This window comes from Ictidomys tridecemlineatus, chromosome 2 (assembly GCF_052094955.1).
Source record: "Ictidomys tridecemlineatus isolate mIctTri1 chromosome 2, mIctTri1.hap1, whole genome shotgun sequence".
Classification (NCBI taxonomy): domain Eukaryota; kingdom Metazoa; phylum Chordata; class Mammalia; order Rodentia; family Sciuridae; genus Ictidomys; species Ictidomys tridecemlineatus.
The window spans coordinates 207,873,876-207,901,169 of record NC_135478.1 but is presented as its reverse complement, the minus strand read 5'-3'; the positions used below and the strand labels follow the sequence as shown (position 1 = coordinate 207,901,169).

The following is a 27,294-nucleotide window of genomic DNA, read 5'->3' as shown; positions in this document are numbered from 1 at the left end:
ACTTCTTAGGTCAATTGTAGGCTGAAGAACCTAGAAAAGATCATATTTGGTTTTAATCAGTTCTTTGGTGGTTTTTGTGCCTCTTCTGACCATACATCTCTTTTGAGAAGCCTCAGGCCTTCTGAGTAGTCCTAACTGACTTCATCTCTCTCTCAGCTTCTGGAAGAACACAGTGTGGGTCTAGGACTACACTGAATCTTTGTTTCTAGTCCCGATAAAGAGTGTATGTCTTGCCAGGAGCAGTGGCACATGCCTGTAATCCCAGCAGCTGAGCAGGAGGCTGAGGCAGGAAGATCACAAGTTCAAAGCCAGCCTCTGCAAGGGTGAGGTGCTAAGCAAGTCAATGAGACCCTAAGCAACTCAGTGAGACCCTGTCTCTAAATAAAATATATAAAAGGGTTGGGGATATGGCTCAGTGGTTGAGTGCCCCTGAATTCAATCCCCAGTACCAAAAAAAAAGAGTGTATGTCTTAAAATGAAAAACAAAACAGTAGATTTTTATTCCATAATGAATTTGTGATAGAAAATTTATAACAACAAATGAAGTAAGTTGTGTTTTGACAATGTATTTGGGTTTTCAGAGCAAGGTTTTTCTCTCATTGCTCTGACCCAAACATGAAGAAAAGTTTAAAATAATCCTTGAAAACATCAATCCATGTCATTAATTGGAAGCATTTCTTTGATCCGAACTTGGGATCTAGTTAGATTTAGCCTAGTTAGATTTAGCCCTCTCAAGACTTAATGTTAAGAGCACAATTTTAGAAATGTGAAATTATTTTGAATGTTTTTCTTTTGCCATACTTTTTAGGTGCCAGATAGAGCTTGCTGTGCTGAATTGAATCAAATTGCAGCATGCCCAGTAAAAAATAATAGTCCCTGGCTTGGGAGCTAGAATTTAATTCATTTGAAGACTAGAATGATTCTGGTCCAGTTTTAAAGTATGAAAACTCTCCAAACCACCTTGGCTAGAACCTAGTATTATAGAACCAGACCATAAAACATGAGGGCTGGGGACTCTCTATAGTAGTGGGAACCTGCTGTTTTTTCTCAGCAAATCAAGCCTATGGTGAATACTAGCATCCAAACTGTGTGGTCTAGTTCAGGCTGCAACATCAGCATGAATAGTGAAGACCAAGTTCAGGAAAAAGGAGGAGACCACAAAGACAAAGCAGAGAGGAAAGGGTTGCTTGGGTAGCCACAAGGGCACACTTCAGACATCCAAAGAAAATTGCTTCTTTTTTTGGTGGTCCTCTATGTATCTTCCCCACAAACAGACAAGAGGGGTATAGGGAGGTAGAGAGCTTTCACTCAAAAAGGGGAAAAAATGGATATAAATAATCATTAGTATTTTCTGAGACTGCTAAATGTTTTTCCGGGGATGCACCCTAGCTTAAATGCATTTAACCAAAACATTTTCCTCAGTTCCAGAACTTTTAATGATGCTGTGTAATCCAAAAGGCTGTTTACTGTGTATGGCCCATTGGCCCACTGTCCAAAATCCCATAGGAACAGGCCAGGGATGCTCAGGAAGTACTTGTTTTCCATTCTGTTTTCACAGTGTTACTCATTTTCTTCCATTTATAGCATATCTAAAATTCTTCCTTCTTTTTAGGTAACAGTATGACGAAATACATTGAGAAGCTAGAAGAGATCAAAAAAAGTGAGTAACACTATTGATGGCTTGGAAAAATGGAGCTCCATAATGTTCTGTAAGCTGGTTATCAGCTAACCACCATACTCTACAGCTGACATGTGTGGAGAGCTGTGGGAGTCAGGTGAGCCTGGCAGCTGCCTAGAAGTATGTGGGAATCACTGGGTACCCTCCTGGCCAGCTGCTAAGATGGTGGCCTGTGAATCTCAGTTCTGCCCAACTTGTACCCTTTAGGGGATATCATCATTGGAATGCAGAGTGGGGTCTGGTGGAGTGAGCTCTGCTTAAGTGGTTCATACCCGAGTTTCTAGGTGCATTGTGCTGCAGCCTTCGTGGCTTTTTACAAAGTACTTAATCTTTTTGCTCCTCTTATTTGGTCTGTACCTGAGACAGGATAATAATCTCTCTCTTCATAACATTCTTATGAGTATAAATTAAAGAGTATTCATGGAAGACATAAAGGTGTGAGAAAGAGCGAGCTTATTCACAGTGTTCGGCATTATCCATTCACTGCAGTCTGTTTTCTCTTAATTAAAAATCATATTTCATGTACATCCTTTTTTAAAAACTAATCTACTGCAAAGATATCTTACTAAGTCACAGAGTATATTGCCCTTGCACAAAATCATGATTTTTCAATCTGTGTTTAAAACTGATGTAAAATATACATGCCTTGGCCAGAATTAAAGAACTAGAAACATCTGTTTCCTAAGATGGATCTGCTTGTGTCTTAAGTAGGAGAACCCAGTGCTAGGAGTATTTAGCTAATGGTAATGAAGTGTCCTATGGTCACAGTCCAGCATTTGACTCTGGTAAAATATATCTTCTTGGAAGAGAAAATTACAAATCTAGAATACATGAGAATTTTTTTTTTTATACAACAGACCTTTTAATTTAAAATGATAATGTTCCTTTTGAATTGTTGCAGTGCAGGGAAACCCTGTACTATAGATGTGGACTTAGGAGCAGCTTTGTACTGACTGCCTTTATGTACCATGTTCAGTTAGAAGAGATTGTGCTATAAACACTTTTTAAAAATGTGTAATATTCCAGGATCCTCCCCTTTTCTTTTTATACATTTTGTGTTATTATTTAAGTATATACATATGTGTCCATAGAAAACATATATGAAATATATTGAATTTCCCAACCATGAAAAAAATCTTGTTTACTTACCTACTTTTCATTGTTGTCATCCTCAATTCAGCCAGAGCAGGTGACATCCAGCCAGCCTGCTTCTATTGGGGTTTGGTCTCTTTTGACTCCCTTTCCATTTGTAGCTGAGTGTAAGCTCACATGTCCTCATCAGAAATTGTCCCATAAAAATGTCCCATTCTACTCAAATTGGTAGAACCTTGCTTAAAACATTTCTTTAGAGTATAGTGTGATATCTTGAATATCTAAACCCTTAGTGTAGGTTCTCCAAAAAGAAATACTCTTACAATAGCATCCTTGAAAATGTTCACTCACCTTCCTCCCTTAGAAGTTGGGGGCTTCCTTTTAATAAGGCCAGAGTTTCCACTTAACTTGATCACTTGCTTTGTGCTCATTTCGACAGAATTGCCTTAGTTCTGGTTTGGTATCTACATTTTGGAAGCTATTTCCTTCTCTCCTCCCTTGTTCTGTTGTAAGGGTTCTTTGGTGGAGAGGGAGGTAGTTGCAAGATACTCTAGCTAGACCCATCACTGCCCACATTACCTCAGATGCCACGTCTGTCTGTGAAATCAGACCTTGTCCTGGTACTTCCTTTGATTTGTCTTCCACTGTGAGCCCAACTTCCCTTTTATTTGCTAATAACACATTTTAACAGATGCCTGCAAATGCAGAAATCCTTTGTAATCTGAACATTCTTTCAACTCTACCTGGGGAAAACAGACACTGTGACTATTGACTGTTTACAAAGCCTATTCTTGGTGCTTGGTAGTTAAATGACACTAGTTGGACCCAATGTGAAACATCCTAGATAGTCAGGTCTCTGTCCTTCCAGTAACTCGAGAGAGGCAGACTCAGATCCTAGGCTCACTGGAGAAGCAAACCTTGATAGCACATCTGAGCTGGAATTTTCTAGTCTCCTACCAGCATCTGAGAGAAGCCTCAGTAGCAGAAGCTCCATTCTTAAAGCTGTTTGCTTTTGCGAGGAAGGTTGACAGAGCCTTCCAAGCCATCCTTTTGATAGAGTTTAAAACTTACTATAAGACGTCTAATTTGATCTTTTATCTCAAAGTAATAATGTCAGAAAGTTCTACTGATGGCTCTTCTTCTAAACCAGAACCAGGTATGTGGCATTCAGGCTCCAGGGTGCAGTGCAGGGGGCTTTGTACAGAGGACGATAGGATGCAGCAAAGCCTGGTGTTTGTCTAATGTAATCTCTGTTTAGTTAAATGGGATTTTAATGTTTAATGCTTTATGCTTAAAAGTCTTTGAAACTATGTAACCATACTAAAAGAATTTCAGTGGATAAATGTACAAATGACTTGAAAGTTATCGACTTTTTCCATGACTGAGTTATTGCTGTTTTGATTTACGGAGGTGTCTTTTGGTGTGAAGTTGGTGGCAATGGAGGGGAATGCTGTAGTTATTCACTTCACTTTTTGAAGCTTCTGCTCAGCCTGTTCAGATGTTCATCCTGGCAGATTTTGGAAGCTCTGTTGAGCCTTATTACCTTACTATATGCTGAAGAAGTTGCTCTAAGAATTTTCTATAAGTGATAGTTTATTTGCCGAATTTTTCTCCTCAAGACATTTTGGAACAGAAGTTTTAATTCCCTGCAAGAAAGAGTCTTGAAATATTTACAGAAGACTAGTTTTTAAGGTAGTGTCATCTCCTGACTCTGAATATCAAGGTATTTGTTCAACCAAGCTTACATTATCCTCCAAAGTAACCATCCGGTCTATGCTGGTTTTTTTGAGAATTCGTGGAACTGATTAGCAACACCAAGCAAATAATCTTAAATACCTTTAATCCTTTCCCTTGTTGCTAGGAGTCTTGGTTTATGAGACATTTATGCTGTGAAGGCCATAGCAATTATCCAGCTAACCTTCAGTAATTCTGAAATAATGAGACAGTATTTAAGGAGTCTTGGACACAAACACAAAAAGCTAGAAGAGGAGGGAAGGATAAGGGTGGGCAGGGTTCAACACTGAAAATGCTTCAGAATTGACAGTCATCTTCAGAAGTTTAAGGAAACTAACTTCTAACAGATATCTACAGGCTATATACTTGATAAAGTGACATTGGCTCAGTTTTTAGTAACTGTTTAATGTGATATGAAAAGTATTAACACAAGTATAAAGTACCCCCCATTTGAGTTATAATAAAAACTGTAAAGATAGCACTGAATAAATGTCATTGTTTTAGGTTGGCTTTTACTTTTTTGTTTAATTGAGATAAAAACACAAAATATATAATTTGCCATCTGAACATTTTAAGTATATAGTTTAATAGTGTTAAGTATATTCTCATTGTTATGGAACAGATCTTCAGAACTTTTTTGTCTTACAAAACTCATTTTTTAAGAGAAACATATATTATCAGAACCAGTCACAACTTCATGCCCAAGGTGCATTTGTGCATGCACACACGTTGTCCCAATATCTCTAGCATAGTTTCAACCACAGGAAAAGGATTGCTCTCTTTTGAAGCCAAAGTCAGAATAGTAGGCTATAAACATTGTATTAGCCATTTGGCCTGGGGTAACTCAGCTTCTCTGGATCTCTGTCCTTCTTTGTAAAATGTAGACATTTATTCCCTGTTTGTCCTGAAAAGGATTTGAGGCAGCTTACAAAAGTGCATGCCATATAACATGACCACAGTAGAGACAGCTTAGTAAAAGGAAAATGGCAGACTGTGCTCTTGATGACCAAAACCAAGGGGGAAATGAAGAGATGGTAGCATTACATGCCTGCCTGGTTCTGAGCATATCATGAAGATCAAATGAAATAATACATGTAAAAGCATATAAATGACTAGAAAGATATAACATATGACTTGATGACTAGAAAGTCTTAATCTCTAAGAAAGCAAAATAGACCCAGATAAACATGTCTTATTCTGCTTTTCAGATTATAGATACAAAAAAGATGAGCTTTTCAAGAGACTAAAAGTTACCACTTTTGCCCAGCTGGTAAGTTTAATGATCTTTCTATTGGAGTTAAAACCAACTTGTGCTGCTTTATGTGAACATTTCTAAATTCAGCTCTAGGGGTTGTTTCTGATTCTTCAAATTTCACCTGTGGGAGGATTAATTGGTATGCGGTCTGAATGTTTACATAAAGATGGTGTGAAATTTTTCTTTTCTTCAGTAAGAATTCTGTAAAGTAAGTAAATGTGCATTCTGCTTTAAATTCTTAAAATTTATGGCTTAGGTTTTATTTTACCTTCTACGTTTAACTCAATATTTAGAATCTAGAATTCCAGATTCAGAATTTTTTTGAATATTGTCCCCTGTGGAACCCAAGTGATTTTCCTTTTTCTATGACTGAGGTCTTTTCAGTTCCATTGTAATTTATTTTGTTACTTTGGGCAAGTCATTTTCTTCTTTCATTTTTAAATGTATGGATAAGCTACCTCTCTAGCCCCCAAACAAGAGTTACATTGGCATAACTCAAGTTGGATTTTGGGCCTTATGAGCTACGTTATGAGAAAAGCATGAAAAATGAATACTGTATTTAGGTATAAAGTACTGTAACTTATTATATAATAAGTATATTCATAATTACATTTATTTCCTCATTACATGAGCATTGTCAATACTGTATACGTTTTTGTAGGTTAGTATTGCATTTTTAAGAAATACTGTGTCATGTTGAGACCACAATATGTTGAGAACAGATGTAGTTTTAAGCTCTTATTCATGTTTCTTGTCCTAAGTTATCCTTTTGGTCTTTTAAGTTTGTCATGTAATATTTTACATGAATCTCTTCTTCTGGAATGATCATCTGCAATATAATTACCACCCTGAAAGTAGAAAAGCCTGAGACTTAGTCTATAGTTCAAGACACTGACAGCTGCTTAAAACAAGAGATCTTTGATCTTTGATGTTTCCTGGTCTTTTGTAAAAGACAGAATTGTCTCTGCTTAAACAAATATACACACATTTACACATTTTGTTCTTTTTCTCTCAGGTCATCCAAGTTGCTTCTCTATCTGATCAAACACTGGAAGTGACAACTGAGGAGATCCAAAGGCTAGAAGGTAATGAGAATCCAGGACATGGGGAAAACAGAAGATTGACCACTTTATTGTACTCATTCTACATTTGCTGGTGTGTTTATAAGGACTCAGGACTTTGATATAACTATTTTAATCCTATTGTTACTCCTAGAAATGTTGCCTGGTGCTTAAATTGTTAATTCTTATTTCTTTAAAAAAAGCCATCTGGTTTTCTGGGTCTAACACATGTAGAGCATGTCTAACACATCTAACATAGATTTGTTTCATATACTATTTACTTTTTTTCAAAATATTTTTAGTGTTTTCTCAATATATACAGGTCACAGAATTCAGGGCTCTGAGACACAGAATGGAACCAAACAATTCTGTTTATGTGGAATTTGTAGTCACATGTGCACACATGCATACCAGTACGTGCGTTGGGTGAAGAGAATAAACAGTACAATAGAATTACTAATGCAGCAGGATCTAATAATGGAAAAATGAAAGGCAACCATCATTTGTTGAGTATATGTTGCTAGGTACTTCATGTTACTTTTCTTAATCTTCTCAAGAACTCTGGAAGGAGCATACACTTTATAGATAAGAAGACCAAGTCTTAGAAGTTAAATCTCTTTCTCAGGGTGATACAGCTAGCAAGGAATGGACCTGGGACACTAATCCAAGTGTCTGCTATGTAACCAGTGTCTTCTCACTACCTCATGAAAGGATTCTGGAAAATTTCTTGAGAAAGATGCAGTTACTAGGGGAGATACAAGGAAGGAAAAGTTCTTTCCACTTGGAAGACTGAAGTAGGATTCTTCAAGGCATTCCACAGAGGCCTTGTGGGAGTGCAAGGTTAAGATAAGAATTTTACAAGTTGAGGAACAGCCTGAGAAAGGCATAGAGAGGAAAGGACACCAGGCATGTTTAGGGAATCAATTCATCCAGTCTGACTGTGGACTAAAGGAGGAGTAGGCACTGGATAGGAGATAAGGCTAGAAAGATAAGCAGGCTCCAGATTTCCTTTCTTAAATACGGAGTGGAAAATAAAACCTCTGTAGCTGTACGCTCATGAAAAGAATACATAGACTTCAGGTCTTGATTTTATCCTGAAGTACCCGGCAAATCAATGTGTGGCTGTTTACTGAAGGAGAATGTGTTTGTTAAGGTTGATGTAGGTCAGGAATTTGACTTCTGAATTCAAGACAAGTTTCTCAGGAAGTCTGAACACTGGTTTTGTGCAACTCAACTGTCATTTCCCTGGGCTGGTTTTTGTTAGAAAGAATAAAGAGAATCTGAAAACGACAGGAATTTATCTTTGACAGATGCCTCTCACACGGCAGAGAAATAAGGGCTCTTTGTAACAGAGATAATTGAGTCTCCTCATACAAGTACTCCCAATTTTAACTGGGTTATATAAGAACCTAGATTTGGTCCTTTAATTCATTGTTGAGATTGCAGCACCAGAACATATGGGCACATGCAATTTTCTCTTCTGAGATAAATTTGCGCAGCAAAATAGGCTCTTGTAAAGTAGGACACCATAATGTGTGAGTAATATTAGTGTTTTTCTAGTGCTCTACACAGATAATAACTCACTCAGGAGTGCCTGTAGAACAGATCCTATCTGAATGTGTACTGGTCATCTTTGAAGAATTCTGAAATCTCCTTTTACAATGTTTATTGCTTTTTTTCTAACTTAAAAGTATTTTCCTAGTAAATTATAAAACTAAAAAATATATATAAAGAAGAAAAAATAAACAATAATCATTGTTAACATTTTGGTCCATTTTCTCCTGCATCTTATACCTCACCCCAATCAAATCCATATTCTTTGTGTATAGTTTTGTATTATACTGCTTTTAATTAACATTTTTCAATGCATACTTTCCTATGTTTTTAAATAGACTTCAAAAGAATGATTGGAAAGGTTGTGTTGTCGTAGGTTTATCCTAGGGATATACCATAATTTAATTATCCTCTTATTGTTGGGCATTGCATTCTTTTCTGATTTTTCACTTTAATAAAATGCTGCTGCAGTATATATACATAAATGCTGGGCTGGGGATGTGGCTCAAGAGGTGGCACGCTCACCTGGCATGCGTGCGGCCCGGGTTCGATCCTCAGCACCACATACAAAAACAAAGATGTTGTGTCTGCCAAAAAAAAAAAACCTAAAAAATAAATATTAAAAAAATAAAAAATAAATAAATGCTATGACTCTCCTTATTCTCTGAAGATAATTTGCTGCAGATGGTTAAAGGGTAGAACCATTATGACTCCATGCTGACTGCCACTTTCCAGCATGGCTGTACCTAGATGCACCCCATTGGGAGTGATGGGAAGACTTGATTCTCCCATCCTATCCAGTGCTGAATAGTTATCATTTTTAAATATATTTGCCAATTCAATGGATGAAAAACGGTATCTAGTAGTTTTATTTTTTACTTCTTTGATAATGACTTTGAGGGGTGTATGTGTATATGCATGAGCACATTTATTTATTGAGTAGTTATACATACTTCTTTTTTTAAGCTCTGAGCTTTTTTAATAGGATACTCTTTGTTTTTTCTTACTGATTTGTAAGAGCTCTGAATAATTGATATCTTTATATAATGGAAATAAATACAACCTTGAAAATAAATGAGAAAAATCTTTACTTGATTATTTGGAACAATTTCCAAGGTATATTATTAAGTGAAAATAAAACAACACCAAAATAAAAACCCAAAGTATAGAACAGTATGAATGAAATTATCCTGGCTATGTATAAGGGAGAAGAAGTAAAATACATACACAGGTTTGTAGTTGTTTTATTTCTGGAAGGAGGGTCTGGGAGGGCTTTCTATCCATAGCAACAGTTTCATCTGGCTTGCAGTTTCACCCTGTGCACATGATCTTTATTCAATTAAAGAGCTAATTTTTAAAAGCTATAAATTAAGCATATACATCTTTGTTACAAATACTTTTCCTAATTTGTTATTCACCTTTTAATTTTCTTTGTGTTGGTTTTTTAAATATATGAAATTTGCATTTTTATGTAATCAAACCTATTAGCCTTTATTTTTGTGTTTTCTTTTATTGCTTTAGACTAATAATCTCCAAAATAAGATAAAGTGTTTGCCTGTATCTTCTTCTATTGGGGTGTTTGTATGTGTGTGTTTGTGTGTGTGTGTGTTTTCTATATTTAAACTATCTGTTATATATTTTGGTATATGATGCAAGGTGATTATCTAAATTAGACTCTTTTCAGATAGTTGAGAAATACTTCCAGCACCCATTTAGTAGTTTTCACTTTACCCACTGATTTGAGCTGTGCATCTTTAACTTTTTATGTATGTTCTAGGATTTGTTTCCAAGTTCTGTGTTATATTCCATTGTTATAGTTCTGTACTATTTTGATCATTTATGTTACTATTTATTTGATAAGGCAGTTTGTTGAAATTATCCTTAATTTTATTTATGTATGTGTATGTGTGTTCATCTTTAAATTTTTTTTTTTTTTTTTTTTTTTTTTTTTAGGGCTGGGATATGGCTTAGTGGTAGAGCACTTGTCTAGATTGAATTCAATCCCTAGCACCACTTACAAAATCTATTGTGATTAGTATTACAAGATGAAAATTAAGTTTGAAAAGGATTAACACCATTTCACCTTTAGACAACCACTCAGAAATATTCAAGGTGTGGCACTTTCTTTATTGAGGTTTTCTTTAAGACCCCTAAGTAAAATTTGTCTTAAGTCCTGTAAGTTTTATAAATCCTTTACAGTTGTTTTGGTTTATTTCTATGAGAGTTTATTTCACAGCTGCAGGTACTGTGTGATTTTTTTTCATGTTCAAATAAATACCTAGGAAAAATATTTATTAGCATTTAAAAAATCTTAACCACATGTTTAGTGTCTATATTCTCTTGAAGTTTCTAGGTATATGATCATATCATAGGCATATAAAATTTTCATATCCTTTTTTAAGTGAAGCCTCTTATTTCTGTTTCCTTTCTTCTTGTATTGGTTAAACTGCAAATTCCCAAACATTTCTATCTCATTGTCCTTCTTCATTCTTAAAAATTATTGAGGACCTCAAAGAACCTTGGTTAATATAGATTATTTCTATTAATATTTAGTGTGCTAACTTTTTAAACTGACAACTTAAACAGTATTTATTATTTCAGTTAAAAATAACAATATTAAACCCATTACAAACACAAAAACTTAGTGTGTACGTTACTGTGGTTTGAACCTAGAGCCTCATGTGTGCTAAGCATGTGTTCTTCCACTGAGCCACATCCCGAGCCCATAAAAACGCATTTTAATGAAAAATAACTATATTTCTAAAACAAAATTTTACAGAGAGGGTGGCATTGTTTTACATATTTTGTAAATCTCTTTCATGTCTGGTTTAATAGAAGGCAGCTGATTCTGACATCTGCTTCTACACTCAGTCTGTTGTAATGTACTATTTGGGTTGAAGTATACGAAGAAATCTTGCCTCACATGGACCTGTAGTTGGAAGAGGAAGAGTATTTTAATAGCCTTTTCAGATAATTCTGGATATTTTTCATTGATACTACACTAAAACTTGACAACTTGTCATTTCTTAAAGGCTAGCTCTAAAGTAGAATCTAAATCAATGAACCATTCACATTTGGTTACATTGAAATCCATTGGTCTGTTTTGCACGTTCAATGAATCTTTTACCCATGCATGATTTTATATCTTGCAGTGGTCATTTGGAAAATATCATTTCACTGAGTTATGGTGATCTTATATTGACATATTTCTTTACACACTATCAAAAAAAATCACATTTTTAATCTCACCATTTATTTTCCCAGAAACGTCTATAAGTATGGGGAAGCAGTTCCTCATACTTCAATGCCCGATGGCAAATACAGTTTCTAAAATCCTGGGTTTTGCTCAAAATTTAATCACTGACAACAAATACCATCCGTTGTTTTCCTTGAATTGACAGGCTCACTTAATTCATGTTTGAGGCAATGTCTACAAAATACACAAGTGTAAATAACAAGAGCTTTCGTGTCAGTTTTCCTTCTAAGCAAAAAAGGTGTCCACGGCAAAAACAGCTGGCTCAGCTGCCACTCAGCAGTCACTCTGATGCTTTTTCTTGAGATAACCACGGCAGTGACATATGTAGCATACTTATGTGGACTCCCCATTTCATCACACAGAACATTAAAAAGATGTGTACTCACTTTAAAGTGAGATTTAATAAAGTTATTAATTATTATTGTTTATCAGGGACATTTTTTATGTGACTGCTGTACTTATTTTCTGTGAGTGCACACATGAGAGTGAAAATGGGATTGCTAGTAAAGTTTGGTACCATTGCCTTTATTCTTGCTAGAGCTAGTGTTTTATCCACTAATTCTTTTGCACCATTAGTACAAATATCAACCTAGTAAAAAAGATAAATAGCATCTTATAAAAATAGTTTTCACCTTGCAGACCCCCGCCCCACTGAAAGGATTTTGGGGACTCCTGGGGTCTTCTGCATTTTGAGAACCTGTGCATTACAACTTCTAGAACAATTTAATAATGGTGATAAGATTTTCTTTTCTTGACTTCATTTCTGTGGAGCTACTTAATATAAGTAAGTACAAATTCTGAGGTTAAGTTTAATTGTCTCATTTGCAAATTTTAGACAATGATTCTGCAACTTCAGACCCCGATGCTGAAATTGCTGCCAGGACCAACGGAAAAGGAAACCCGGGTGAGCAGTCACCCAGCCCTGTCCAGTTCATCAACAGTGCCGGAGCAGGGGACTCTAGTCGCTCCACTCTTCAGAGGTACTCTCATCCAAGTCACATTTTACTTTCAGATTAATCTAAACACCAATTTCAGTGATTTAATTACCTTAGAAAACAGAGCTGGCAGTAGTGAGGTCCTATATTTTAATTCTGACCCTTCTACTTTTTCTTTATTTAAATGCCATCTCCTGAATCTTTTTCACCGCAGTCTTACTGAATTAATATAAGAATATATTAGCCAGGCACAATGGCATGCACCTATAATCCCAGCTACTCAGGAGGCTGAGGCAGGAGGATCGCAAATTGGAGGCAATTTAGCAAGATCCTGTCTCAAAATAAAAGATAAAAAAGAATGGGAAATATAGTTCACTGATAGAACACTCCTGGGTTCAGTCCCCAGTAATGACTAAATTAATACAAGAGTACTCATTTTCCCTCCCAAGTTCCATTCTCAGCCCTTTTGTAGTAAGTTTATTATTAATACTTTATAAGTACTGTTTTTTCATTCAGAGTAGGATTTTTACCCCCTTATCTGCCTACTGCTGCTTATAATTGCTCTAAAATCAGAAAAATAAAGCCCAGAGTACAGCAAAGGAGAGTGAAAGCAGCAATTTGTGTTGATTCTTAAATTGCACGTGACTGGTTTTTCTTATTCCTTGGGCTCTATTTCATGTAGCACTTTCTCACAAATATTAACCACTGATTATAGCACTGGAGATGATTTTTAGCATATATTCATCCCTCCTACTGGTAAAACGATTCTACTAGAGAAACTAGGTTCTACTAGAAAAAGATTGCCATCATCAGTATCTCTACTATGAAAAGACTCTAAAAATGCATTCAAGAAAAGATAGGCCTAAAGGACTTCTACTGAGGATGCAGTTCTATATGAAAGAGAGTTTCTTCATCTTTGGTTCAACAAAATTTGCACTATATAGGATACAGTCATAGTGTTTATTAGATTTAAATGCACAATTTGATGTGCTGTGATGGAAGAGGAAATACACCACATACTAAACTGTGGCTTAGACACACACTTATGTGTCTTAATATTCCTAGGAAAGTAACCATCTTCTCAGTCCACTGCAGATATGCTCACCACTTGCCATTTTGTTCATAACACCTCGTCGTCTTAGTCCTTTGATTCATGTTTTCACCACATTTCCTCTCTAATATTAAGATGGCAACTAATTTTAGTAGTTAGATGACCTTAGAAATAGAACTGTCAGTAATGAATCTCTCAGTTTAATCCCAGCTCTTCCTGTCTCATTTATATGAATGCCACTAAATATAAAAACCTCTTCAGCTTCAACATTGTAATGTGTCAAATGGACATAAGTGCAGATAACTAACTGTTCAAAGTTTTAAGGTTCAGTATCTTGTGTAAGTACATTCACATGTCACTTAATGATGGAACATTATGACAAACATGTAGTTAGGTGATTTTGTCATGGTGGGAACATCATAGAGTGTACTTACACAGTGACCAAACTAAAATGGCAACAATATGACAAGGCAATATAATCTTATGGGATTACCATTGCATATGATCAGAATGTCATTATGTGGTGTTTGGCTATATAGGAAATATATAAAATATTATTGCCACTTTATATATGTAATACGTACAGAAACACCTTTAGTTTTTTCCTGTCCTTATCAATCTTTTTTCTGCTTTCTTATACTCCTCAAAATCCTTTGGAATTAACTGTTCCCCTCTTTCTTTCTCTGTATGCTGCCCGACACTTTATACCCCCTTGACCATGTCATCACCAGGCATTGTCTGGAGGTAATTATGGATACATGGATTCCCCTCTTGGGGTCCAGAACAATAGAATAGGAATCCAGAGGATCCTGCATTCAGAAGCAGAACACTGTACTCATTTACCTTCTTCTTTGAAGTGCCTTTTGAAAAGACATTGAGCACTCATCTCACTGTTCTAAATGCATTTGACCTTTAAGCCACCAAACCCTGACTGTTTTCTCCTGACCTATTTTTTCCCCTTACAGCGTCATCAGTGGTGTCGGGGAACTGGATCTAGACAAAGGGCTAGTGAAGAAAGCAGAGCCTAACACCAAAGACAAACCTTATTCTGACTGCCCCTTCCTGCTGCTAGATGTTCGTGATAGAGATTCTTACCAGCAGTGCCACATCATTGGAGGTAAGAGAGAGAGGGCTTTATAGTACCTCACTCCCAGGAACAGAGCCTGTTCTTGAGTCCAGGCAGGCTGAACCACAACCAGCATTGACAGGGAGTCCGTGTGTGTACTAGATCCATTATGGAAACCTCTCAGGTTGACTCCACCATGTGCTCTAAGAGAGGCTGCTGATGCTTCTCAAATGGCTCAGGGCTCACCAGTACTAAATGTGAACAGTGAAGTGAAGCTTCATTCTTTGTTCATAATGTCCTGTTTCTTTTTATTCCCCAGTGTATTTAGGTTTATGGCTCATGATTTTGAAAATGTATTTACCTCTTAAATTTTAAACCAGCTGGGAACTAGGGCCAAGTTGTACTGAGAGCTACAGACTTCTAAACATTTTCTTCTCTTCACAGCTTACAGTTATCCAATTGCAACTCTGTCTAGAACGATGAACCCCTATTCAAATGATATTCTTGAATATGTATCCTTTGTTGTATTTTAAGGAGTTGGATAGGGTGAGGATTACAAGAATCAAACGTACCATAAAATGTGTTCCCGGTGAGAAGGCTGTCAGGTTAGCATATTCAAGACTTTGGATTTCTAACTGTTGCTTAGAATCTTGACGATGAAGGCAGATGCTTTCAAACCATGCTGCACTGGGCCAAAAAACATTAGGTGAAAGGTTATGATCTGTTGAAAGGTAGTGCTAAGATATTGTCCCACCAGAAAGCTTACCCAAGTAGAACTTAAGAAATAAATATTTTTCTATTTTAATTTTTTCTCCTTTAAAATTTTTGATTTAAAAAAAATTCCATTCACAAAAATTGTATAAGTAGAAAATAATTAAAATACTGAAAAATATAAAAAAGAAAATGGAAATCTCCCATAATCACACAGTTGGAGCATTGGCTCTTATTATATTATTGGTATATTTTATTCTGGATTCTTGTGTGTGTGTGTGTGTTTGTGTGTGTGTGTGTGTGTGTTTGTGTGTGTGTGTTACAAAGTTGAAACCATACTGTATGTATAGTGTCTTGCTTTTTTCCGCTTCTTATTACAGCATGTCTTCCCATCCTAACATAAGCTCTTTGTAAACTCCATTTTTGATACTGTATTATCTCATCTTCAGATTTACTATAATTTATTAAACCATTCCTTTATTTTGGACTTTTGGATGGTTCCACCTTTTTACTATTATAAGGAAGACTTCAGTGAATACATTGGATATAGAAGTTTTCCAGATTCTTTGTTTGTAAAATGGATACTAGAGTGTATAGTATTTACTTCCTGGGATGAAAAAAAACAAAGGGTGTAAATAAGATTATGTAACTAGTACTGTCTCAGACTATGGTAATACTAGTTCACAAAAGAAAAAAAAACTAGCTCATGTGGTTTCCATGACAGGAAATATCCAGTAACTGCTGGTGTGATGGGTAAGAATGGACTCCTCTGACATTTCCTGAACTCAGAAGGAAGAACTCTGGGGGTTTCTTATAATCTAGGAGCGTTAGCTCAGTGCCTGGATCCTTAACTTATGTTTTAGAAAAATGCTCACGGCAAGATCATCATTCTGTATGACGACGACGAAAGACTGGCCAGCCAGGCGGCCACCACCATGTGTGAGCGGGGGTTTGAAAACCTCTTCATGCTTTCTGGAGGTGAGCAAGGCCACCTTCTCCTTGGGACTTAAAAGATAGATCTGTGGACTCACAGTCCTTCAACCCACCCTATCACCTTTTCTTCTCAGTGTATGGAATTTAGTGTTCTCAAAGGAACTAGGAGTTATGTGAATTGTCCTTTAGCTCTATTGCACATGTTTTTAATTCCTAAAATAACAGTGTTGCTTCAGGGCTCTGGAAGAATGCTAAAGATTTGAGCAAAAGGATTTCTTGAGGAATTCTCAGAACATTCCCGTGTAACATTTTCTGGTGTAATTTGCTTAATGGTGAAACCATTAGGAAAGATTTCATGTCCTTGTGTTGGCTTCAACTTGGTGACCAAAGATTAGGAGACATGCAGGCTTTTTTTCCCAGGGTTTGATGTGGCCTTACCATGTTAATCTTGTTTTTGTTATGTTTGTTTATTTGTTTTGATGCTCTTCTATGTCTAGGTCTAAAAGTCTTAGCTCAGAAATTCCCAGAAGGACTGATTACTGGTTCCCTGCCAGCATCTTGCCAGCAGGCCCCACCTCCTGGTTCTGCCCGGAAACGATCCAGCCCCAAAGTGCCACCCCCACCGGCTGAGAACAAATGGAGATTTACCCCAGAAGACTTAAAAAAGATAGGATATTATCTGGAAGAGGATCAGGGTCCCACAGACAATCCTAGTAAGATATTTTGACCTTTGTTTTCTATGAAACTTGAGATTTGTAGCTTGAAATATTCCCTCATCATATGAAAAACTTCACTTTCCTATTCAGATTCTTAAACTATCTGAAAATATGGCTGATCCAGGTATGAGGTAGGGGTGACCCCTGATAGTGGTAAGAATTAGACATAGAGAAGAATTTATCAGTCAAAGGGTGCATCTCAGGCAGGGTTGAGCGCAGCATAAGGCATTCAGATTCCTTCTCAGGAAGTTTTCTTTTCCTTCCATTGCTTCTGGGTACATTTAAGCCACCACCCAGCACTTTCTGGTTTGTCCTTCTATCTTACTTTTGCTCCTCTTTCCTTCTTCTAATCACCCCTCATCCTGTACCCCTTTCCACCAAAGGAAAAATGAGAGACTAGGTTTGTTGGGGATAACAGTGAGAAAGCAAAAAAGCTATCTGAGCTTCATTCCATCCCTCCCCCCTTCCCCAATGCAAGTGGATCTTAAGGATGAGGAATAGGTCATCATTGGCCCAAAGTACATGCTGCACCAGGCTTCATTAGCTTAAAAGTGGTGGTAGACTAGGACTTCATTAGCTTAAAAGTATACTTGGCGGATTGTTCCTGGAATCATTCTTGTTGCTCAGCTCCTCTTTCTTGCTCCCTCCAGGCCGGCTGAACCAAACTAACTCCTCTGGAAGAGACTCCAAGGTGACTAGTGCCCGCAGTAGTCAGAACCTGCCCACTGGGATCCCTGCTGGCCACTTGAACCCCCGAGCACTTGGCAGTGGCCACCTGCAAGGCAAACCCTGGAAGTAAAGACTTTATCTCACTTAGTCAAATAAATGTTTCCCCTCCTTTCAGAATCCCTGTGCAGTTCCCAAGTTGGTCATTTTCAGAACCGCTATAGAGAAAAGCCCATGCCATGTAGAGTAGGCCATCTTCCCTCTCCCTGTCTCCCCCTCCTCTCCTTGCAGCCAGCTCGGGAAGGATTTTGACAGATAACCACAAAAACCAGAGGCATGAAAGGCTCTAGTGTCCTCCCTATTGTTTACAGAATATTTAAGTCTTTTGAAACTAAATAGGAAAAAAAGGACCTCTCTCTCTTTTAAATAAGGTCCAGCTTGTTTGGTCTATATCCAGTGTTGTTTTGTAAATATTTCAGTCACATCTGCTGGTATGTTATTCCCAACCAGTTTTTTTGTTGTTCATTATTGATTTCATGAAGGCTTCTCCAGGTGGGCTTGGCGTGGGCAACAGTCCCCAGGGTGTGTATGAGCCTTGGTTCCAGCCACCCATAGGCCCACACCAGGTGTGAGTGGCTTTCTGAAGAGCTCTGCCCAACATGCTGTGGCTCTGTTGGGAGTTCAGAGTCTGGTACCTGTGAGCATGGCTTAATTTAAGATTTTGTAGAGAAACACTACTTTCTTTAGCACTCCCCCTCGTTAAATGGTTTCCTGGGGCCAGAAAGGTGTGCATTCTCCTGTCTTCACATTGGGAAGAGGGATCACCTTGGCCATTGTACAGTCCTATGTTGGGAACCCCTAGAAGCCACGAGAACGGTCCCTCACTTGTAGTCTGTATATCAGTTGTAAATTTCCATTGCCTGATGGAGTTCATCTGCGTTAGATGAGTAGAAATTATGACCACTTGAAAACACGAGTTTCACTCAGGCAATAGGAACACACAAGGTGAGGAGGACTCTGAAGTCCTTTGTCAGGCTGACAACCCTTAAGCCCTTGCTTTAAAAGACAGTATTAGTCTAATTGAGTAATTAGTGCAATTTCCTGCTTACTTTTCATTCTCACGACTGAGCTGTGATTAGGAGGTTGTGATTATAGATTCTGGTTTTGGCCGGAATTTTGAATCAGCATTAATTGAATTGCTAGATGACTGACATTCATTCTATTTAATTGGGGGAACAAAAGACCTCAGGTAAGGATGAGGAGCTCTGAAATCATACAGAAAAGGAAAAGAGCCTTGTTAATTTTTATGGTCTGTGATCGTAGCTGTGATAAGGGACTAAGGAATAAATTGTGTTCTTCGTCATGGCAACCAGCTTCTGAAAGCCAACTGAAAATTGCCTATCCTTAGGTGGTTACTGCTGCTGGGTAAGATTTGCCTTAAAAGTACTATTTCTCACCACCAAAAAAAAAAAAAAAAAAACCTCCGCAGTATTTCTAACGTGGGGGCTGTGTTTGTAAGAGAAATAAACGTAATAAATATTTCATGCAGACATATGGAAAAATAAGTCAGATGCAGCCCAGTTCTGTTTTAGAGTGTGTTTATTCTTCTCTACTTGATTTTCAAAGTGCAACATTTTCCGATGCTTTAGAAATCAAACAAACCAGGGACATTGTTCAGATGTCAAGCCGTGCCCAATTTTCCACAAGATTCAAGAATCTTGTATAAAATTCAGCCAATGTACACATAGCTTTAATGAGAAGCCCGTCATGTTTCCCCATAAATTTATTGCCTGAGAACTTAGTTCAGCCTTTTGCTAATGCCAGAATGCTCTGGCTTTTTATTTTCTTTATGGCATAGATAGAAAAATGCAGATTTTTCCACACTCAACTTTCCCCTAGCGTGGACAAGATTTTCAGCCATCTTTAACACATATACATTTTTAAGGAAAAATATTTTTCTCTGTAACAAAGTTCTGGTTATGCCATTTTAAAGTTGGCTAGTCAGGAGACTAGACTACCCCACCGGATTCTATTTTGAAAGTAAAGGATAGTTTCCCCTGTTGCTGTTCTGCAGTTGCAGCTTCATATGTTAGAAACACTATGTATATATTGGAAGTCAGAATTGCTGTGTATTCAGCAGAGAGATGGAGCAGGTTGAATATATTTATGTGTGTTTATCTATAGTGCTTTGTCCTATTGGTAAGGACTTAAAATTTTCAGAAGACCTGTCAAGATTCTGCACTTTGAGTGTTAAATGTTATTATCAGACATTTTTTTATAAGCTCAAGCTATTGCTTTTAACATTGTACCTTACTCCTTTCTTCATTAGATTGTTTGACATGTACTATTTAAATGATCAGTGATACTTTGTGCAATTATGAATGTTGAAGATTAAAGAACATAGTTACATAGTTACTAATTTGTCGTTTGCTATTAATGTGCTGAAATCTGCCAACTTCTCTCTTCCTCCCTGTCAGGATGATTTGGGGGAGCCCCAGGAGACTGGAGTGATTGGAAATAGTACCTTTTTTTTTCCCCTGCATCTCTTAGAAAGGCATATATTCTTTGTATAAATGAATCAGGAAATCATTCCAATTAGAGTCAGAAGGCCTGGTTTCCTGTCATGCTCAGGCAGGGACTGATGGCCAGATCATGTCACAGCTTCCTTGTCAGTGTTCTGGGCATTCATTCCCTACCCTTGCCTGAGACCCCTGAGAAGGAGGACACTTTACCAACATGCAGTAACCGCTCTACTGTGCATCAGTGATGGTCAAATTTTAATAATATGTTAGATGCCTCAAAGAGATGAGTACGTCAGAATGAGAAGAGTGGAGGAAGGAAGGAAGCAAGAAACAAAGAGGGAAGGGGGAAAAGAGAGGCAGAAAAGGAGGGGAAAGAAAGCTGCAGGACTCATTCAAAAACTGAGAACTTCCTGGGCTGTAATAATGTCAGGTTCAGTCTGTTGAAAACTATAGAATGATTCAAATGAACTAAAAGTAATTTTCATTTCATTCATTCTGCAATAGGAAGCCAGAACCAACACAATCATATTGGACCTGGTATAAATCAGGATTAAAAGAGAACACATAATGTTCATTAGTCACTCAGGGACTTTTCCTGGGGTGCTGTTTAGATTCTACAAAAATTCTTAAGACTTTAAGCTACTCACCAGGAAAACAGAACAAAACAAAAACCTTTTCTTCTGTAATTCCCTCGTGGAATATAAGTGAAGCCAGAGTCCTAGGCTGGAAGAAATATGTAGGTGATTTTTCTTGTGTTGGTTTTAGTTTCTGTTATGTTGTTTATTGGTTATAGAGTCTGTCTTTTATTTTATTTGACTTTTTTAGGAGGATAACTAATTTCTGTCTACCTGGATTCAAATCCATGATTACCTTCTGGCTCTACTCTGAAGATAATCATTAAGATCCTTTCTTTCTCCAGTTCCAAAATTGAATGTTCTCAGTGTCTTTGATGTGAGTTTATTTTCTTCACATCTCTTTCAATGATGTCTCATAATACTTTCCTTTTCCAAAACCTAAGAAACATGTGGATTATAATTCATAAGTTTAATTACATTGGGCATGTTAAATACATGCAGTCCAATTTTTTGATTAGCAAATATATTTTTCATATAAAAGCAAAAATAAGACACACTGTGCTTTAAAAAGTGTTCAGAATACATTTGGCTAGTAATACTTCCCTAGATTTGTAGTGATTATTGGAATTAATGTGATGGCATTCTTAAATTGGTATCCAGGTCAGTTATCACATAAAAAAATGTAATGGTAGAAATTGTCCATCTCAAAATTCTGACAGAACAGGGTACATGATATTGTTGTTTTGACAAAACTGTATTTGTCACAGTATGATCTCCTCATGGTGTCACTTTCTGGTACGGATCGTTGTTGTTTTGAATGCAAAAGCAAATTCTCTTTGTGTAACATCCTGAGGCACCTAGTAAAATGTGTGGCCCACAAGATATCGGTTATTAAATGCTATTGACTCATGAACTACATTCTGTTAAAGGAGATCACTGTGTCTTCCCTTTGAAATCACTTAGACCTTAATAATCTCCTAGAGGGTGCAGATCACCAACTCTGTGACAGTGGCCCTTAAGTAAGTGTTCTTTAATACATAAATCAAGACTGAAGTCCATTATGGTGGCCATTCGATGCCACTATATGTTCTGGAGGCTTAGGAAGCTTGTTTTGACCCCTTGTGCATCTGGTTTTTGGATCTTCCTCTGTGGAAGGTGCTCAGAGGGGCTAATTGGGTAGTTGTTCCCTGGCTGACTGCCACCTGCCAGGTCTGTTTTCACTGTCTTCTCAGTAGCCTTCTAAGTTGCTGCTATCCCCATCAGAGAGATTTTTTTCCAAATCTTGAAGCTTTCCAGATACTATCAGACACTTATAGAGCACCTACTATGTGTTAGGGTAGCACTTTCAGATACTCCATTTTGTGTGTGTGTGTGTGTGTGTGTACATATTTAGTTGTAGATTGACACTATCTTTATTTTATTTATTTATATGTGTATGGAGGAGCAAACACAGTGCTTCACATGTTCCCATAGTCCTTCCAATGTGTTTTGACTCCTTTAACTCAAGCAGTCCTGTGGGGCTGGTGTCTACCTTTTCAGCTGAGGAGGCTAAAGTTTGAGTGGAATGAAGCAGCTCACCCTGAATCATTGAGTAGTTGATGGGAAGCTAGGACCCAGCCTGAGGATGTCGGAGCATGTTCTCGTAGGCACTCTACCCTGAGCTTCCCACTCTGGGTAGGCACAGCCAGGTTTGGTCCCCCTTGGCAGTACCTCTGTTTCCCAGAGAAAATGTAGCCTGCCCTTGGCTTCCCTTCCCTCCTCATCACTGAGATTCCTCAGGAAGGCTTCCTCCTGCCACCTGCACAAAAGGCAGTGGAAAATTAGGAACTAAAAACACCTGTGCCCTGGAATAATATAGTTTTTTCCACTGAATATGTCAGTGTACAGGGTCCTATCTTAAAAGAAAATTGATCCAGAGTTTCTGAGGTTTATTTTGTCAGTGGACACTCATGTCTTCTACTTAAAGAATGAGAGTTACAAACTTTTAACTAGATTGGGGGGTGGGGGATTAAGCTGTTTTCCACATGGATTGAACTATTCATTTAATAAACCATCTTGATGTGCTTTGTGTCTATCTCTTCTTTCCTTTGTCATGATGTTTCTAATTCAAGCTGAAACATAAATTGTGAAAACTGACCCATGACCACAGGCCTGAGTTTCCTGGGGAAACAGAGGCAAACCTACAGCCCATGTCAGCAAAGCCCTTATTTCCACTGCACTGTTCTAAAAATGTAGCTGATACCACAGCTGTGGTTAAGCAGAGACTTTTAATTTTCTCCTTTTACTTTGGCAATAAACACTTGGCAGTCTTGGTCTCTGGGGTTGTTAGATGATGCTCGCAGTTTGAGTTGCCAAATTAATGCGGATCCTGAAAGCTTTGGGGAAGAATTCATTACCCTTTGACAGTTTTTCAGATATAATGTGTGCTCTGTTCTTTTCTCAGAGACCTTCCTTGGCCTGACCACTCTGAATGTATGGGTTGGTCATACCAGTTTCCTCTAAAAGTAGCATCTGGATCTTAGTGTGTTCAGGGAATAATGTTCCCATAGTCCTTCCAACCAGAGCCCTTGTGCATCCTCAGATCCACCTAGTCCCACTTGCCCTTGCAGAACAATCGCCAGGATGATGAATAGCTCTGCACTGGATGAGGGATCAGTGAGGTCATATCTGGATCTTATTCAATGACTTTTCAATTTTAACTTCAGGCCAAAGCCAGAGAACTAGAGGTGCATATCTGAGTGTTAATTCGGAGACTACCTGAAAGATTCTTGTGGACCACCAACCGCCCCCAGCGACATTTGAGAACCATCTGTAGTGGTGTAAGGAAGAAATAAAATGACTTCACTTAAAGATCTTTGAGGGGCCCTGGAGAATAGGCGTTAGCATAATCAATTCCCAAGATTGTGAAGGAACTGAATGTGAGCAGGAAGGGCTCTTGGGAATTTCCACTGGGACTACAGCAGAGTGCTTAGGGAAGGGCTTAGGGGACCTCAGTAATCCCTGTTCTGATAGTAACACTGCTGCTTCCAGCTATATCTGGAGTGTAAATTTTTCTGAAGATAAGATAAACTGCAGTGTTCCGGGAAAGATGGTGAAATAAGAGGCCAGAACAGAAGAAGTGAGATTAGACAAATTCTAAAAAGAATCTGAGCAAAGACTAAGATGCCCATTCAGATGTTTGATATTGAAAAGAAGAGGATGTTAGGGCAGCTTTGTGCACAGATTCATTATCTGGTGTGCTTTGGGGATAAACATCCCCAAATAAACATTGATTATTAAAGCTCATTGTAAGAAATTCTGAAAATCATAAAGAACAAATCTACTAGCACTATTATTGGGGGATATGTCCTGAGTATCACCTGTTTGTGTTTTTTAAACAAAAATGAGATTCATATTCAACAGTCAAATTATTTTTTTCCATATTTTTGTTAGTACATTATAGTTGTACATAGTGGTGGCATCTGTTGCATATGCATATATAAACACAATATAATTGGCCTGATATTCCCCAGTATTTCCCTTTTGCTTCCCATCCTGTCTCCCCCTGGTCCCTTGTCTTTATGGATCTCCCTTTAATTTTCATGTGGTTTCCTGCTCCCTGCAACCTTCTTTTCCTTTTTCCTTTCTAGCTTCTGCACATGAGAGAAAACATATGACCCTAGACCTCCTGAGTTTGGCTCATTTCACTTAACATAATGCTCTCAAGTTTCATCCATTTTCCTGCAAATGACATATTTTCTTTATGGCTGAATAAAACTCCATTGTGTATATATACCACATTTTTTTTTTTTTTTAGTCAATTCATCCCTTGAGAGACACTGAGGTTGGTTCCATAGTTTGGCTATTGTGAATTGTTCATCTATAAATATGTAGTATGATGACTTTATTTTCTTAGGATAAATACCTAGGAGTATACCTAGCTGGGTCATATGGTGTTCCATGCCTAGTCTTTTGAGGATCCTCCATATTGATTTCCATAGTGCTTATACTAATTTACAGTCCCATCAAGAGTATAAAGGTGTTCCTTTTTTTCCACATCCTCTCCAACATTTATTATTGTTTGTATTCCTAATTTGACCAAATTATTTAAAAAAAAACTCACTCTATATTAAGTCCAAATCACATGCTGTCAAATTCACCCATTTTAAGTATGCAAGGACTTTTTAATGCATTTACAGAATTGCACAGCCATCACAATCCAGTTTTGGAATGCTTCCACCTGTAGCCAGCTTCTTTCTCTTAAAGTGCTGTGAACATTTTGTCCATGTCAACACAGATCTTATTGCTTCGAGATTTTATTCCGTCGTGGGCGTGTGTCATACTAATCAATACTGATTGTTCTTTACATTCTTTCCCTTTTTGTTTGACTTTTCACTATTCCAATCTTGTGCCTACATATTTTTTAACTTGTCCAAATGTTTTTATAAAATAAATTCTTCCATGTGGATTTTCTGGGTCAAAGAAGCAATATATATAAATGTCTTATATTGCCAAATTTGCCCTCCAGAAAAGTGGCACAAATTTATCTTCCCACTGACAGTATGTGACTATCCTTACTCCTTCCTGCTGTTGATAACACTGAGTCATCAGTCTTTTATTCTAAGCCAAGCCAATGAGAGAAAAATGACAACTTTGTTTTTCTTTGATGTGCAAGGAATCACTGAGGATCAGTATCTTTCTTACATTTACTTTTTCTGTTTCTGCTTTGGGAATTGCTTATTTATCTTTTGAACTGTTAGTCTTTTCCTTAAACCTCCCTTTACTTACTTGTACTTTTAACCCCCTCAAGATCATTAATATTTTCATGTAAATTATGATATTTTCTAAATGCATTATTTTATGTTTTTATTCATAATTTTTACATTTGATAAAAATGTTTGCAAACAAAATGTAAAGCTCTTCCCACAGCTGAAAAAATTTTTAAGTATTCATAACTTCCATGTCTCCATTTAATAAGCATTTATTATGATTGATATTAATTGATTTATTACTAAAGTCATCTTACTAAATTTTCTTTTCTTACCAGGCTTTATTAAATAAAAGGTGATTGTCTTCCTACTTGGCCAAACTAAGCAGTGAAAACAGGTTGAGCTGATCTACGATCTTCTTTTGTTTTGTTTAATTTTTTTTTTTTAGCTGTAGATGGACCCAATATTTTTATTTTATTTATTTTTATTTCTTTTAATTTTTATGTGGTGCTGAGACTGGAACCCAGAGCCTCTCATGTGCTAGAAAGTGTTCTACTACTAAGCCACAAACCCAGCCCTGATCTACAATATTATTGTATGGGTGGAGGAGGATGTTTCCCAAAACATAACACAAAGGGAATATTTTCAAATCTTTAGGTTATCCTTCTATAGATACCCAAACACCTTACCTTGTCTCATAAACTTATGTATGCAGTTTATATATACTGTATGTATAGTCAGCCTTGTTCTTGTTTTTCAGAATGTTTGGTAGCAAAAGCACTATTAAAATAGAACTCCAAGATGAAAACTCCCTCATATCCCTCATAAAATGACAAAAAAAAAAAAAAAAAAGTTGACTTTCAGATCACCTTTTGTGAAAAAGACAAGCTTCAAGTCAGTAGAGCTGGAGGCAGCTTGAGATCTGAGCTGGCCAATTCGGGGAGATGTCCCCATCCTCACCCAGACCCTAGTCCAGCGTCCCCAGTGACTTCTGTGGTAGTGACCCCAGCTCCACATTTACATCTTAAGAAATATGGAGAAAGAAGCAAAAAAGTAGAGTCTTATTTTTTAAAAAGCTGGGGTACTCTGTGTGCCATGGTGTTAGTCACTAGTATACTGCCACAGTCCTCAGGATTCCCAAGCCCAGGGAGGGATACCAACTTCAGGCCATGTAGGGAATATGGGCAGGAGAACAGAAAGTCAGGGGGTGGGAACTGGAGGGAGCACAGGTGATGTGCAGGGGATGCTGAAAAAGATATTGCAAATGAAAAGTTAACCAACCACCTCTGCCCTTAAAGGCAGAACCTTCGGGCTATATTACAATTAATAAAAATGTCCCTGGATTGGCAATTCATTCTTTATCTTCAGCGAATGATTTCATTTCACCCAATTATTTTCTTCCAATGTAATTAAGGAGTGGGAGGCCATATCTTGCTTTATAGTAATCTGTTTGACTTGACTGCAACATCTGCAGTCACCAGTATTATTCTCTCTCACATTCCAGGTTATTGCTTTTGTAGACAATGGCTACAACCCCTGAATTCCTTGTCACCATGGGGTTCTGGGCATTTGCTTCACAATTGTGGCAGCTGCCTGCTTCCAAGATATGCACAAATCGCCCCTGAGGAGATGAGCTCAGGGTGATCTAATTAAAATAGATACCACTTGGATACAGGATCCTGGAATACAGGGGAGTTAGGGGTCCTTTAGTCTAACCACCCACATGTTTCCAGTGAAGTCTGCAGGAACTAAATCACTTCTGCCCCAACTTTCAGAGGTGGATGTGCCCCATGCCCTCCAC

The 27,294-nt window shown here is 37.5% G+C and overlaps 1 protein-coding gene across 6 annotated transcripts in view; it reads left to right on the top strand.

Annotated features, from left to right (window-relative positions):
• Cep41 (centrosomal protein 41) overlaps positions 1-20,123 on the top strand; it is a 42,988-nt gene extending 22,865 nt beyond the window's left edge. For 5 of the 6 annotated variants that reach the window (XM_040291432.2, XM_005331099.5, XM_078040539.1 and 2 more), the window contains 9 exons: positions 1,613-1,660; positions 5,713-5,774; positions 6,775-6,844; positions 12,466-12,610; positions 14,582-14,733; positions 15,127-15,194; positions 16,257-16,371; positions 16,824-17,039; positions 17,693-20,123. In XM_040291432.2, coding sequence (XP_040147366.1) covers positions 1,621-1,660; positions 5,713-5,774; positions 6,775-6,844; positions 12,466-12,610; positions 14,582-14,733; positions 15,127-15,194; positions 16,257-16,371; positions 16,824-17,039; positions 17,693-17,841 — 1,017 coding nt within the window. In that variant the 5' untranslated portion in view covers positions 1,613-1,620 and the 3' untranslated portion in view covers positions 17,842-20,123. The other variant, XM_021730376.3, reaches the window with a different exon arrangement.
• The last annotated feature ends 7,171 nt before the right edge of the window (positions 20,124-27,294 follow it).